Genomic DNA, 14,162 nt, shown 5'->3' with positions numbered 1-14,162 from the left:
GACCATGATTGAGCCCGGATGGCAGGCAGTCAGTCATCAGCCATGAAAGTGAGGCCTCGTTCTCTGTCTGTCCCTCCCCCTTTTCATGCCCCCTTGCCTCCTGAAGTTTTTCCTCCATACCTTCTCTGTAGCCTCTCGCCCCCCCACCCCTTACTCCCCTGCTGTCCCTGTACAGTTTGTGCTTTCCCCTGTGGAAGTCACATCTGTCCAAAGTAGGGTGAAGTTCTTCAAACATGGCTGTCATGCAACATACGGCTTGGCTCCCTCAACCTCAGAGGGGAAGGCCTGGCATCATTAATAAATAAGTCTGATTTAGTTTTAACAGGCCTCTGCATTTGCCCTTTAAGTGGCTGATGAATAAACATGAGTAGAGTTGGGGCGGGAACTGCATGGGGGTTGGATGAGAAGAGGCCCAGTTTGTGTGTGTATGTGTGTGTGTGTGTGTGTGTGTGTGTGTGTGTGTGTGTGTGTGTGTGTGTGTGTGTGATGTATTAGGGGGGTATCGAGGGCAATGGGGGAGCCTTTCTTCTCAGCAGGGCTGCATCTCGTTTAATTGGAGCACTTGTGGCACCATTACCTCCCTTACTCAAACACGTTACTGATGACAAAAGAAAACAGCACTAAGCCTGCCTTTGTTAGCGAGGAGACTGAACGAGGAGATGGATTCCTCGCTACTACTCATGTGTGGGAATCATCCGCACTCCCATTATGAGCTGCTGCTGCTGCTGCTGCTGCTGCCTACAACCAATGAAACGTCGTAGCCAGGTGGACAGGAAGCAGAGCGCACATGGAAATTACAGCTGTCATCAGAAAATGATGGACAGAAGGGCTGTTTATCAGACACAGAAATAAACTGAAATGACATTCAATATTGGACCAGCTGGGCATCATGTTCATCTTTCATATATTGAAAGGGTTTCTCATCAATGTGCAAAAAAATAGCCCCCTGTAAATCCACAGGAACTCTCTCTGTTAATACATTTCCAAATGATTGACTCCAGCATATGTGTGCAGCCCTGTCAGTGACCTTGCCCTTTTGCTACCCTTTGACCCGAGGACATGATGATGAGGCTGGTCTCTAGTTTGTTTCTGGTCACCACAGTGTCCCGAGAGAGCAATAAGGGTGTGACTTTTAACCTGAGTCTGACCCCGCTGGAGAGGGGACACCAAAGGGTCACCTAAATGAGGGAAACACGTTACCTCTCAAGCTTTTTATTGATTAATCTTGAATTTAAAGGTATTTTCTACAAGTGGTTAAAGGTATTGACTTACACAAAAATAGACTTCATTTGTGGACTTTAAATGAAGTGGGCACTACATATATTATTATATTATGATGCTTTATTAATAATTCATTCTTCATTTGCAAAATTACATTATCATTAACAAACTTCACTTTTCAAAACAGCATGACATAAATATTCTACTGTGTACAACATCTAAATGTACATCAGCTTTTGACAAAACCATACATTTTTAGATCAGTAATGTGGATAAAATATCTTCTACACTTTAACCTCCTTATTTAGTATTTAGAAGAGATACATGAATATTTAATAAATGGTTTATAATACAACACAGCAAATATAAAATATGCGTTCATAGGACATAGTAAGTTATAGTTGTTGACAAATACTGTATATTAAAAACACTTTAAAATATCCTTTTTTGTGCTTAAAATTTCATGTCGTATATACCATTTATTAAGTGTTTATGTAGTGCTTCTAAATGCAAAATGCTAACTGGTAAATAACTGAGTGTAAAAGTTATCTATGAAGACACACAAAATCATTTAAATTCTGTTTTAATGCATCTAATGGCCACAATAAAGGAAAAGATTTAACTACATGCAAATGAACGTGTAGCAAATTAAGCCGACAGCATAAACTCGCCCAAAAGTCTTAACATTTTACCTGCAGTCGGTCACACAGAGAGAAAAACATTTAAATCATGAAAAACTAAGATTTGAAAGCTCCAGTGGAAAATACTTAAAGTGCAACTCAAGGTGGTGTGAAGCAAATTTCTCTCACAATCACTTAAAGGAACCGTGGTAATGTTCTCACCGTCACATTTCAGTCGAGCACTGATCCATTATATCTTGTTTTATGTGAAACGACAGAGAAATTCTGCAGTTTTTCTAAGAAAATGTACCTGTCTCTCAGTGTTAAAATGAGGCAAATCACTCCACCTGTACCGAGATACTCATTTAGCAGAATATTTAATAAAAACTATTGGAATATTAATTGATTTAAACTGAAAATAAATATCTTGGAAAACAGAAAAGATCTTATTCCACTTGCAGTTTTCACTTCAAACAAACAAACAAACAAAAAAAGATTTTAAGACTTAATTCTAGGCTACAACACCCGGTTAACAGACATAAATTCACTGTATGAAAAAGAACTGCTTTTGATTGGTGGGGAATAATTGTATGAAATGAATATTTTTGCCAGCAGGAGACTGAAAGGAACAAACGGGCCATGTGTGATAAAGAAACAGCTCCCTCAGGATCCAGGCCTAGCGTCAGTTCTGTTCCATGGTGAAATTTGACTCCGCTCTGAAAAAGAAAAAAAGCATTGCCTAATGTGTTAAAAACAACGACACTAAGTAAAGTTGTAGCTCACACTATATATTCAAAAAATGATTAGATCAAGTATTTTCAAATTAACAGACTGTGTACTTCATGTATCTTCTTCTGCGGCCTCCATTAATTAAAAAAACATCTTATTTATTGAGATTTGGTCAGTAGATTTTTTCCCCCAAATAGTATCATTTTTATTTCCACAGTAACCATAATTTCTGTTGCACAACTTCAAGGTCACTTTGAAGAGCTGCACATGTGGAGTCTTGCTGTGAAGAACCCCTATCAACAAACATCACAGGTGAGTTTCACCTGGAAGCACAGAGCACGTCAGCGTTTCATAATCAAGCCCACACTGAGTGACGGCTCAGGCCTCTGCGGCGGCGCCATTCTATCTGTAGCCGCATCCAGATCGTGTGTTCATACTGTATCCAACACTATGGATAGATATTCCCAACAAAGGGCAGGAATTACAATGAGCCACATGTAGTCACTGCAGATTTGTATCTGCTGCCACCAAGAGGACATTGAATGCATTACATTCACAACAACAAGGGCACTACCTGCATGGTTTGTTTGGTGTGAGAATAGCATAGCTCCATGACCAGAACACTGTGGTAAGATAAACTAAAAGGACACTTACACATCTTTGTTCCGCATGTGGTTGTTGTACTGAGGGACTTGTGGGAAGGTCTCTTCATCATCAGGAACCTGTGAATAATTAGTTTTAACATAATGATTCAGGGGGAGAATAATAACCACATGATCAACCAACAACAATATGAAGCTATGTGCACTAATGCCATAAAATGGAAAAATGATGTGTTATGAAGTGTCATTAAGTGTTTCTTTGTAAATAGAGGTGGCTGAAGGGCAGAAGACCATTCACTAAAGTACATAATGAGTGGAAACAGCCTCAGGGTAAGGAACACAAAGCAGTTAAATGTTTCCAAAGAAGAATAGCAATAGCCTCTAAATCAAAGTTTGATTTCATAACTTTTTTTTTACAGATACGATCTTTTGAGTATCTCTTGTAAAGCATCACAGCTGGACTCCTGATTGGATTGTCACAAAAAGCTACGGTCACACATACGCAAATGCAGACTACTACTTTCCAACAACAACTTCCCAGATGGTTCTGTGTAACAAACCATCTGACGCAGTCAGGTCAGTGTCTCCAGATTCATCAAAAGGTACTGTATATGTCATTTTTAAGATATCTGGTATTCATTATGTGCAGCTTCACAATTTCTGTGGGATAAATTGTGACTTGATATCGACATCCCAGTGTAAAATTGTAAAAACCTCTTTATGACTGTAAAGAGTCGTCTCTCACCTCCCAGTAGGCCTCGTCATCAAAACAATTGTCATCAGCAGCATCTCCCCAGATAGGTAATCTTAAAATACAACCTGAGAACAATACAAATAAAGTCATTATCCCAACGCACTGAGTCACTGTTAACACACCCATCTTATTCCAACACAGTACAGCCGCATTTATTTACATACGTATTGTATATTTTCAGTTATATGATGAAACTGAATAGATGATTGGTTGCAGGGATTATTCCTTACCAACAATGATGCCTCCGCCTACACCAAAGCAGATAGCCACACAAAGGCCTGCAGCCTGGTGGCCACCCTGCCGTGTGGGTACCATGTCTTTAAACTCACCCTCAAAGTCAAAGGTGTTGATTAGCCTTTAATATAGAACAAAAAAAGGAACTCACTTCAACTATACTTCAAAACAAAAGACCACAACAAAAGACCACAATATTACTGCTTTCTTTTTCTGATCCTTTACTGGTGGATAATCTTCTATTCATTTAGTTAAAAAGGTTAAAGCTATGCTATGAGTTCTGGCTGTTGGCAAGGACCACTCACCCTTCATGGCCATAAACTGACTCTGATGCAGCTGCGGCAGTAATCGCTCCCACAATGCCGCCTATGACTCCCGGCATGGCATGTAGGTTATGGATTCCACATGTGTCCTGGATCTTCATGTATTTCTCCATGAAAGGCTGCGAGAGATGGAACAGTTGAAATGTTTTTAGGCATTTTCTTGCAATGAACTGTCAAATTTACAAAAGAAAAAAATTGTAAAATTCATTCAAAATCAAAGCTAACTTGTTCTTTGTTTGGAGGGTAAATGTAAGATGTTTGTGTCCGTTTGTCTGCATGGTCTGCATCTTCCCAATTACAATCGAGGAAGTGAGTTTGGCTCACATACGGCTCACCGTTTTGCATTTATTGAAACTACAACAAATTTGCAGAAAAATTGCTATGACTGGACAAAATTGCAAGGTTGCAAAGAATTTATTAGTTGAATTTGCATTAACTGTTGTGATCGCACCTTCCTGGAGGGACTGGTAAGTACATTTTTGTGAAGGTGTTTTGTATTTTCATTTAAAGGGCTTTTTTGTAGCCAATTGCCTGGATTGACTAATAAACACTTTCAAAAACTAAACAGAAGTTTATCTCATAATATCTAAAAATACCATACCGTGAGGTAGATGTATCCCAGTGTGGAGACGATACCACAGCAGAATCCTACAATTAGAGACCCATAGGGCATCAACATGAACTCCGCTGCAGTTCCCACAGCAACACCTCCAGCAAGAGTGGAGTTCTGGATGTGAACCTGAGAAATGTGCAGAGAAAATGAATCATCATGGAAAAAAAATGTGTATCAGTTTGACCTCTCTTTATTGAGTGATTTGTTCACTGTATGTAACAAGTATGTAGTAGTAAGTATGCAACCCATTAAGCCATTTTAGTTTGTTTAGGAGGGGCACAAGTCATGCATGTTAGGTCTGACAATTCAACAAAGTGATCCATTTAATAAATACTTCCCTATTATCATCATCATTTCCATTGTACATAATAGCTTAACTTCATAATGACATAAAAAAACAAAGTTCTGGTTGTTACCATGTCTAGTTTTCCATGCTTCTGGAAGAGGCTTGAGACGGCCACAGTAGTGAGCACAGTTGCGGCCAAAGCAAGGTAGGTGTTGATGGCTGCTCTGTGCTGCCCGTCTCCATGGTCTGTGATGGCTGAGTTGAAACTGGGCCAGAACATCCACAGGAAGAGGGTGCCTAAGCAGAAAGCAGGGTAGACCTTAAAAATCTAGAGTACCTCCAGATTATAATGGAGAGTACCGTGAGAGGAAAAACAGCCTTATGGAATCAAATCATGCCCACCGATCATAGCAAAGACATCCGAGTGGTAGACAGAGCCCTGCAGACGACTGCTCTGGTCCAGGTTTGGCCGATAGAGCATCCACGAGATGGAAAGGCCATAATAACCACCAAATGTGTGGATGACCATGGAGCCACCAGCATCTTTGGCCTTCGGGTATAAGGAAATATTAGCATTAGTAGTAGGAGCAGTATACACATTAGTTACAGCCAAAAGGATATTATGAGGGGTTTGCTAGGTGGTTGATAAACAGGGATTTCCCCCTTTTGGGCGTGTCAGTATTTTATGATTTTATACTTCCAGGGATTTTTGTGTGTTTCGCAAGTTTTCTGGCCACCGTAGTTTCTCCTACACACTTCCCATCCCGTTCTCATTCCCAGGTCAGCAAATACAGACGTGAGTGGTGTTCAGTTATTTGCAATCAGCAACTTCACCACTAGATGTCACTAAATCTAATCTAAGACCTTTAAATTATTTTAGATTATGTTTAGTGTAATCAACAGTTTTTTTGTGTTTTCTCCCCATTTCTCCTCCATTTTATACCATAAGAAGTGTATTCTGGTGGAGTGCTACTAAGTTGTTACTTAGCAGCTGCAAAGTGGCATAAATGATAGAAAATAAACAATGTACCCATCTGTTTGTCACAGTATCTGGGCATAAGCTCAGTTTCAGAAGCAAGTGAACCATAAACACATAAATGAACTACAGTTAGTGTGTTTGATAAGTTGTAATAACATCATCCTCTAAACCACAAGATATTATTTGCCATTTTATTTTTGCAGCTGAAAATATATTTAAAAGTGATATCAAAAGAAACTGAAGTTATTGATTCGACTTACATGTATAAGATCCAGGATAATATATTCCTCCACGGCAAACAATGTGATCCCAAACAAAGTCAGAACCATCAGCTGGACTGGACTGACTTTACCAAGCACCGCCCCGTAGGCAATTAAACAGCCCGCCACACAGAAGTCAGCATTGATGAGGCTGAGGAAGGAAAATGCAACAGGACATCATTTGACATCAATTGGCCAAATACGTATATATATCAATGAGACCATACTGTATTTATTCTTGTCTAAAGATGAAGCTATTCAAGAACTGAGAACCAGCTAAGGCTACATTCACACTGAAGGCAAAAGTGGCCTGAATCAAAAATTTTTTGGGCTCATATGTGACTCAGTTTAGATTTTTTTCATGACAGCGTGAACGGCACAAATCACATGGATACGATCTTTTCAGTTCTGATTTGGGTACAGATACAGGTCTGATTTTTTGCAGTGTGACCAATCATATCAGTTTTCTTGTGACATTCGTCATACAGGCCATTTCAGGACTGTGACCTGTTCACACTGAAATCAATATAGGTCACAATTAAAAAATAATAACAGCCAAAACAATTTGAGCAATAATCAGAATGTATCACTAAGGCTCTTAGTGTGACCATAGTCTGAGTACAGGTATTACAGAACAATTGTTATCTTAAAGCAATGATAAATGTATCTAGTTAGTTTTGTTTTGCTTTCTCTCCTACACACATACTGTATACACCTTTAATATCTGTTGACACAGTGACTTGGCGGCACTTCAGCAGTATCAATTCTCATTGTTTTCTGTTTACCCAGTCCACAACCACTAAATCTATGTGCCTGGAAATGTCTTTATGGGATTGTGACAGTCAGACTAGTTCCTCCACCTGACTCTGTATCCCTTTTTCTAAGAAAACCATGCAGGTACAGAATCATATTCCCATTATACATATTTCCTAGTAATTAAACAAAAGAACCAGAGCTGAACAACATCATTTGCTTCAGTTGGTCACAGTTTTTATATCAAACAATTGAGCCAGGAGTTTCTATCATGAATAGGATACGAAGAATGGATCCTTTTAAGTAATACAAATAAAACAGAAGAATTACTTTTCAATTCCAATTTTGATCTTTCCATCACTGTAGTCTAGGGAGTGGAACCAGCCTTGCATTAGCAGTGCCCATTGAAGGCCAAAGGCTGCAATGAGGAAGTTGAAACCCACTGCACCGAAGCTGTACCGCTTAAGAAATGTCATCAGGAAGCCAAATCCAACAAAGATCATCACATGGACATCCTGGAAACCTACAGGGCAAAGACAGAGGAAGGGAGAGATGAGGAGGATGATAATTACTTGGTTTCCCTACTGCACTGAAAGATCAAGATTCAATCTGTTGTCCTATCTATGTTGAGTTGGCATGTTCTCCACTCATTGGATGTCTTTCTTCCCACGGACATGCAGGTTTGACAACTCGAATATAGACTCTTTGGGGTAGTGCTTGAAATCCGTCTGTTACTGGGTTGACACACTGCCCATGGTTTGCTGGGACGGACCTCTTGTAGGAATGAATACTTATTATATTGATGAAAAAGAAAAATAATAAATGCGAAAAATAAGAGAGAAAAAAGAAGGTAAGATGAAAAGTTTCCCAAATGCAGTAAGCTTACAGTATGGAGGTCCATATCCAATCAAATCGATCAATATACATTCTTGGCTAATAACAGCTTTATTTCTCTGCTCTCTGGAATATTTTTTCCAATATGAAAGGAAAAAAAAGAGCAAAAAAAACCCATAAAAAATATATAATTAAATCATAATCATATCCAATGTTGTCAGCATGTGATAATTAAATTTAAACAAACACCGAATTAATGAATATGCCTGACAGTTTGCTTTAACAACGCGTCAACACAAGGAAGCACATGAGGATATAAGAACGGGAAATCACGTGAAGATGACTCATGGAAATTATGTGTTTACTGTTTCTGATTAGATGTTGACATATTATGATGATACAGAGTTATAATGTACTTATACAGGTACCATTCTCTAGCTTCCAGGAACTAAACTTATCTTTGAAATTACATTTAGTTTTAAAAATTAAATTTTTTTGTTACAGCATTCATGAAAATAAATTTACATATACATTTATACAACTATACAGACATATAGCTGGATGCATAATAATGGGCACATAAAATACTAGAAGTAAAAAGAACTGTTGCTGTTTCCAAAGTGAAGAATTAATCCCCAAGCTCCAATATAATAATAATAACCATAATAAACACACACACAATAGAGTGGTAACAAAGAGCTTGATCTGTTGTTGTAAGTGTTTGAACCATTTCTGGAACAGGTGGCTCTCTTAATATCTGCTATAACCAGCAAACAGCAGTATGTGGATACCAGCATGAACCAGCCAGTATCATTTACAATAGAACACTGTGACCGCCTGACACACCTCAGGGCACAATAGGTTCCCACTGCACTGTGAAACATTATAGTTTGCATAGAAGGATTTGTGAAACACAGCCCAAATCCTACATCACATCAGTCAGAGTGTACTTTTTACAGTACAGTTCAGACATTTACGTCTGTCAACACCGACTGTGGGTCTCTTGTTGTAAAAGAAGGTCTAAGGAGTCAGATCGGTCCCATGACTTTAGGATGAGGACTTACTGGTCTCATGACAACAAACTGTGTCAGGATATACATTTATCATCTGACATCCAACACCATATCTGAGATGGCTTCATGATACCCTGACACCGACACCGTGGGTTGTTGGGGAAGTGTGTAGTACAACCACACCCATACTGTACACTCACATGCATACCCCAAATTACAGACAGACCTACAGAGGTACAAAGAGGTAAAAGTTGACATGTCAGCTTCATTTAAACTGGAAAGAAAAGCCTGAGGGGAGTCAAAACCCAGGGGAAATGTGCACCTGTGGGTATCAGATCCTTGTCAGCAATGTAGAAATAACGTGATCAACACAGTCTGAGAACTATCGTAAACATGGTAACTCAAGTAGAAACACATTTTACTACTATGAAAACATACAATTTACAGCCAAGTATTAATAGAACTATAAAACAAAAAGATAAATGTGAAGAAAGGTGCATGGATAAAGATATAGATGTTTAATTTATAGAATAAAGTCAGTGTGTAAAGATTTAAGGGTTGCTAGATTAGTAAAAGATTGAGATATTTGGAAAAGAATAAAAAAGAAAATCAAAATGAAGTCACTTACTTGGATATCGGAAGTAAAAGTCGTTCTCAATGTCACTTGATATATTTTTAGCTTTTCTGTACTCTACCCAGCGTGGACTTGATTCTTCATTGTAACGAATAAAAACTCCAAACAAGATGATCATGGCTGTTTGCCACACAATGCAAACTGCTGGAAGACTGAGGCGAACATTAGTGTTTTTTTGGCGGTCACACAATTCCCTGAAGCTTTGAACGCAGCCCATTGTTTCTGGTTAGTTTTGATCTTTTGTAAAAAGAAGAATTTGTTAGTTTTGTTTTTTTGTTTTTGTTTTTTTAAAAAAGAGCTGCTAAATAGCTGAATTATTAAAGTGAATCGTCTTCTGCAAAACTGACGGACACTTTGAAGGCCATGAGCATCTTAAGCACAAGTGAAGATGAGCAAAGATGGGTGTTTGCTTTAATATGAGGACACTCCCACAGGCACTCCCTCCACTACTGCACCTCGACTAGACTCACTTTTCAGGTGGTGAAACATCTTAAAGTTAGAGAAGTGCTAATACTTGATTCTTAATGCTTTAATTCAATATAATATTTTGTAATAATATTTTCTACTAAAATTTTGTGGTGAAAGACAGATTAAATATACTTCATATCTTAATTCAAACAGGAGAAAATGGATATAATTATAATATATAATCCTATAAACAGAAGGTAAACACAACACAGGTAGGTTACACAAGGTTATTATCAAGCCAACATCTACATTGATTACGTAGTTTTGTCTTTGAGCCTCCTCCCTTAACACAAACACTGTTTGCATGTCAAAGACAGATACACATATTGGTTTTTTTTCTACATGTGAAGCTCACCTCTATAGTAAATATACAGACAGGCTGATAGAACACTTCAAATTTTAATTTTTTTCACTACTAGTCAGAGAGTGGGGATGTTCTTGGCTGCTCTGTGCAGGGCTGATTCTGTGAAGCATTAACTGTAAATAATGTGTATCCATGCTGGGCCCCATTAGAAAGATGCATGACAGGTTAGACTGAGTCAACCATCACAGCCGCAGGGCTCAAGGTTGAGACACAGATATACAGGCAAATTGAAATTTTATTTTGAATTTAACATTTAAACCTTTCTTTGGTGTTTGAGTTCTTGAAGAATTCAGGACAGGACATTTGTGTAAATAATTAAAAGTGGAACAATTCTAAAATATGAAAATACAGTCTCGTAATTTCAATCAATCTCGTGGAAAGTTAAACATCTTGTAGCTGCATCATTACAGTATGTGATTCACCAAATGGAGATGCTGAACATGATAAAAAATCTTGCAAACCACTGTGTTTCGTGTCTGTACGGTAGCCTAAATATGTCGATGGAGAAAGTAGCAGATTTGCTTAGCTTAACATAAAGACTGGGGAACAGACTCTGTCCAGAGGTTAAAAAAATCTGACCACCAGCATCCCTAAAGATCACAAATTAACACGTTATACCTCCTTTGTTGAGTCGCCTTGATGTTTTTGTCACTTTCTCAGTTTTACTCTCTCAGTAATGCAAGAGCCAGAGTTTACATTCTCAGTACAGTTTGCATAACATTACACTGACAGTTAAAAAAGGGTGAATGTATAGCCTACACAGAGACAGACAAATATAAATAGTAAAGATGGTCCAGGCCCACCTGCCCCGTATGCGTTTGTTGTGTCCGGAAATACACACGACTTCTGAAAATACAGCACCTACCGAATGTCATGTGTTTGTTTCCTTTATACCCTCCGCTCAAACTGTGACCAAAGTGGACAAAACTGCCTTTTAACCAGTAAAATAAGTGTAGTATTCCATCGTTAATGTGTTGAATACCATTAATTATTCAAATTGAATACAACAGACAAATCTGATTTACAGCTCAAGTCTGTTTTTTTATTTTATTTACTCCTGCTCCTCCAAATTAAATCAAATAAAGACAAAACAAATCTGAATGAGGCAAATCTCCTGGAACATATTAAATAATAATTTAACTGACCAAAGCCAGCAATATTATGTCATGATTAATAAAGGATGGTCATGAGACATTCATGGATTTCCAGCATCTGAAGTTCAATATTATTTACGATTTAACATCTCTATTATTTAGTTACAAATTATCATATGTGTTTAATGCATTTTACACATAACAGCATTTGTGAGTATGACATAGCTATGTAAGTGAAGATTTCATCTTTGAGTGATCACTGTAGAGTTCACACTATTTACTCAACAGACACGGTATGAATCATATTTGTAGCCATCAAACAATCTATGCAGGGTTGTCCTGCAAGTGACCAGACAATGACTGGCTACAACGAGTCCTGATGAGTGACTGATGCCGGCCATGAAGGTGACTCTCTTTGGACATAACCTCTGTCATAGACAGACATAAACAGACTATAGGCATAATTTTATAAGTAAAAAAAATAATTAAAAATGACTAAATAAACTACACAAATAAGAGTGAAAATCACTTGAAGATAAAACCAAGATGTAAGATGTATTTTATAGGTATTATAAGGGACATTTATCACAATATCCTAATATCATATATCCTGCACATAGCACTGTATCAAAGATTGATCGCAATAACATAACTGAATGTTGTTCGTTATGGCAACTGCGAGAAAAAATATTAGACAAAGAAACAAAATCATTACCTCACCAGGAATAAATGAGCACGTAAGCATCTAAACATATAGATCAACGCACTGGTTGTACGCTCACCAATGAATAGCCTAATTAAATGAGTGAGCAGGTATCTATGCTCATTGATCTTACTGCTCGGCTTAACACTGCTACCTTGGTGATGTAATTCTGGCAGATGATGTGCTCTTCGGGGATGAAGTGGAGCATTAATCGGCCCTTAATCTGAGCACTGCTGTCTGGCTTATTGAAGAAGCATCTAGTGTAGTCTTTAGAATAAAGGAAAACCATGTGTTTTTTTTTCCTTTTCCTATTTTCCTAACCTTTATCTATAATGAGAAGTTTTACTGAGAGCCCAGCTTCCTTTAGCTGGAACACTTGGACCACACATTCAACCCTGGAAGCTGCCCAGTACAACCACAGGCTGACCTGCTGGCCCCTTAGCAGCTTCATTGAAAAAGTTGGGGTTAAGGGCCTCACTCAAGGTAAACTCCTTGGTGGTAATGAGGGTGGAGCAAGCACTATTTTTCCGATTTCCCCACCCAAATCGACAACCTTCATGTCAAGGGCCCACTTCTATAACCTTAAGGCCACCACTAATGAGACATAGATGCTTAATTTTGTGTCAATTCAACTGCCAGCTGCACAATGTTTGAAGAAGCAAGTGCCTGAATAGTAAAGAATGGTGATAACTACACTTACACATCCCAGCAGGAATCCATAATGGGCATAAAGTGAGTGATGTACAAACAGCCCTGGTTTATAGGCCTTCTTCACAACACTCATTTTGACCTGTCATAGCATGAAAAGCACAGGTGTTACTAATCTCAGTTAGTAACAGTGAGCCAGCATGCACCATTTAAAGCAAAATCAGCTAAATGGAAGTCATTTTATTATTTATACCTCTGCTTTCTGCTTTTCCTACTGTGCCATGACTCAATGTTTTCCATGAAAGAGATCTACAGTATAACTACCTTCCAGCACCCTTTGCTGACACAATCACAGTGCAACAACCCACACAGGTGCTTTCAATTATTGTATATGAATAAACCTCTACTCAGGACTATGTGGGTGCGTACAGACTGTGCTTGGTTGGCAGCTGCTGAATTCTGAAGAGTGCACTGGGTAGCAAAAGGGGAAATACTGTGGATCGTTTTTTGCTTTTCTTTTAACTTAAACTACAAGGCTCAATCTGACACACACTGTTGTCACATCATCTGTGATTTCCAGTTTACACTCTTCTGTTGAATGATTTCAGTGTTGCCCGTTGCCACAAGAGAGCAGTCTGAAAACAATACATTTTTAAATACCTCAAATAGGGGGAACCCTGGTAGCTCACCTGGCAGAGCTGGCACCCCATGTACCAAGGTTGAGTCCTTGCTGCAGCAGTCATAGGTTCAAGTCTCACCTGTGGCCCTTTGTTGCATGTCATCCCCCCCTTCCTCTTTCCTGTCTTGAGTTATCCTATCAATTAAAGACAAAAAGCACCCCTCAAAAAAAAGTTACAAATAACTCAATGTCATCTTTAAATGATCACTGACCTTAGACTCATCTCCACATCAACAGGACTGGATATTATTGCCTTGGAAAAACATACCTCCATGTTCCTTTTGTATCAATAAACATTACATCACAGGGCTCCTTCAAAACAGATTCTGTCTTCAGAGAAAAAGCACAGGT

General features: G+C 38.5%; 1 protein-coding gene across 1 annotated transcript; it reads right to left on the bottom strand.

Annotated features, from left to right (window-relative positions):
* Positions 1-1,323: 1,323 nt before the first annotated feature.
* Positions 1,324-10,248, bottom strand: rhcgb (Rh family, C glycoprotein b). Its single transcript, XM_051382565.1, has 11 exons — positions 9,850-10,248; positions 7,705-7,897; positions 6,622-6,772; positions 5,785-5,932; positions 5,513-5,679; positions 5,085-5,222; positions 4,466-4,602; positions 4,157-4,281; positions 3,918-3,991; positions 3,225-3,292; positions 1,324-2,557 (listed from the first exon to the last, which is right to left on the bottom strand). The coding sequence occupies exons 1-11, from the start codon at positions 10,070-10,072 to the stop codon at positions 2,524-2,526; spliced, it is 1,458 nt and encodes a 485-aa protein (XP_051238525.1). The 5' UTR covers positions 10,073-10,248; the 3' UTR covers positions 1,324-2,523.
* Between the last annotated feature and the right edge of the window lie 3,914 nt (positions 10,249-14,162).

The sequence above is a fragment of the Dicentrarchus labrax genome, unplaced genomic scaffold, assembly GCF_905237075.1.
Source record: "Dicentrarchus labrax unplaced genomic scaffold, dlabrax2021, whole genome shotgun sequence".
Classification (NCBI taxonomy): Eukaryota; Metazoa; Chordata; class Actinopteri; family Moronidae; genus Dicentrarchus; species Dicentrarchus labrax.
Note: the sequence above shows the minus strand (reverse complement) of the source record. Positions and strands in the feature narration are given on the sequence as shown.

What these genes read in the sequence shown, in the direction of transcription:
- rhcgb (XM_051382565.1), bottom strand. Translation starts at nt 10,072, where the DNA reads ATGGGCTGCGTTCAAAGCTTCAGGGAATTGTGTGACCGCCAAAAAAAC. An exon ending in ATCAAAATTGGAATTGAAAA is followed by an intron (nt 6,773 to 7,704) that starts GTAATTCTTCTG and finishes TTCCTTCCTCAG; the next exon opens with CCTCATCAATGCTGACTTCT. An exon ending in ATGACGAGGCCTACTGGGAG is followed by an intron (nt 3,293 to 3,917) that starts GTGAGAGACGAC and finishes AATTATTCACAG; the next exon opens with GTTCCTGATGATGAAGAGAC.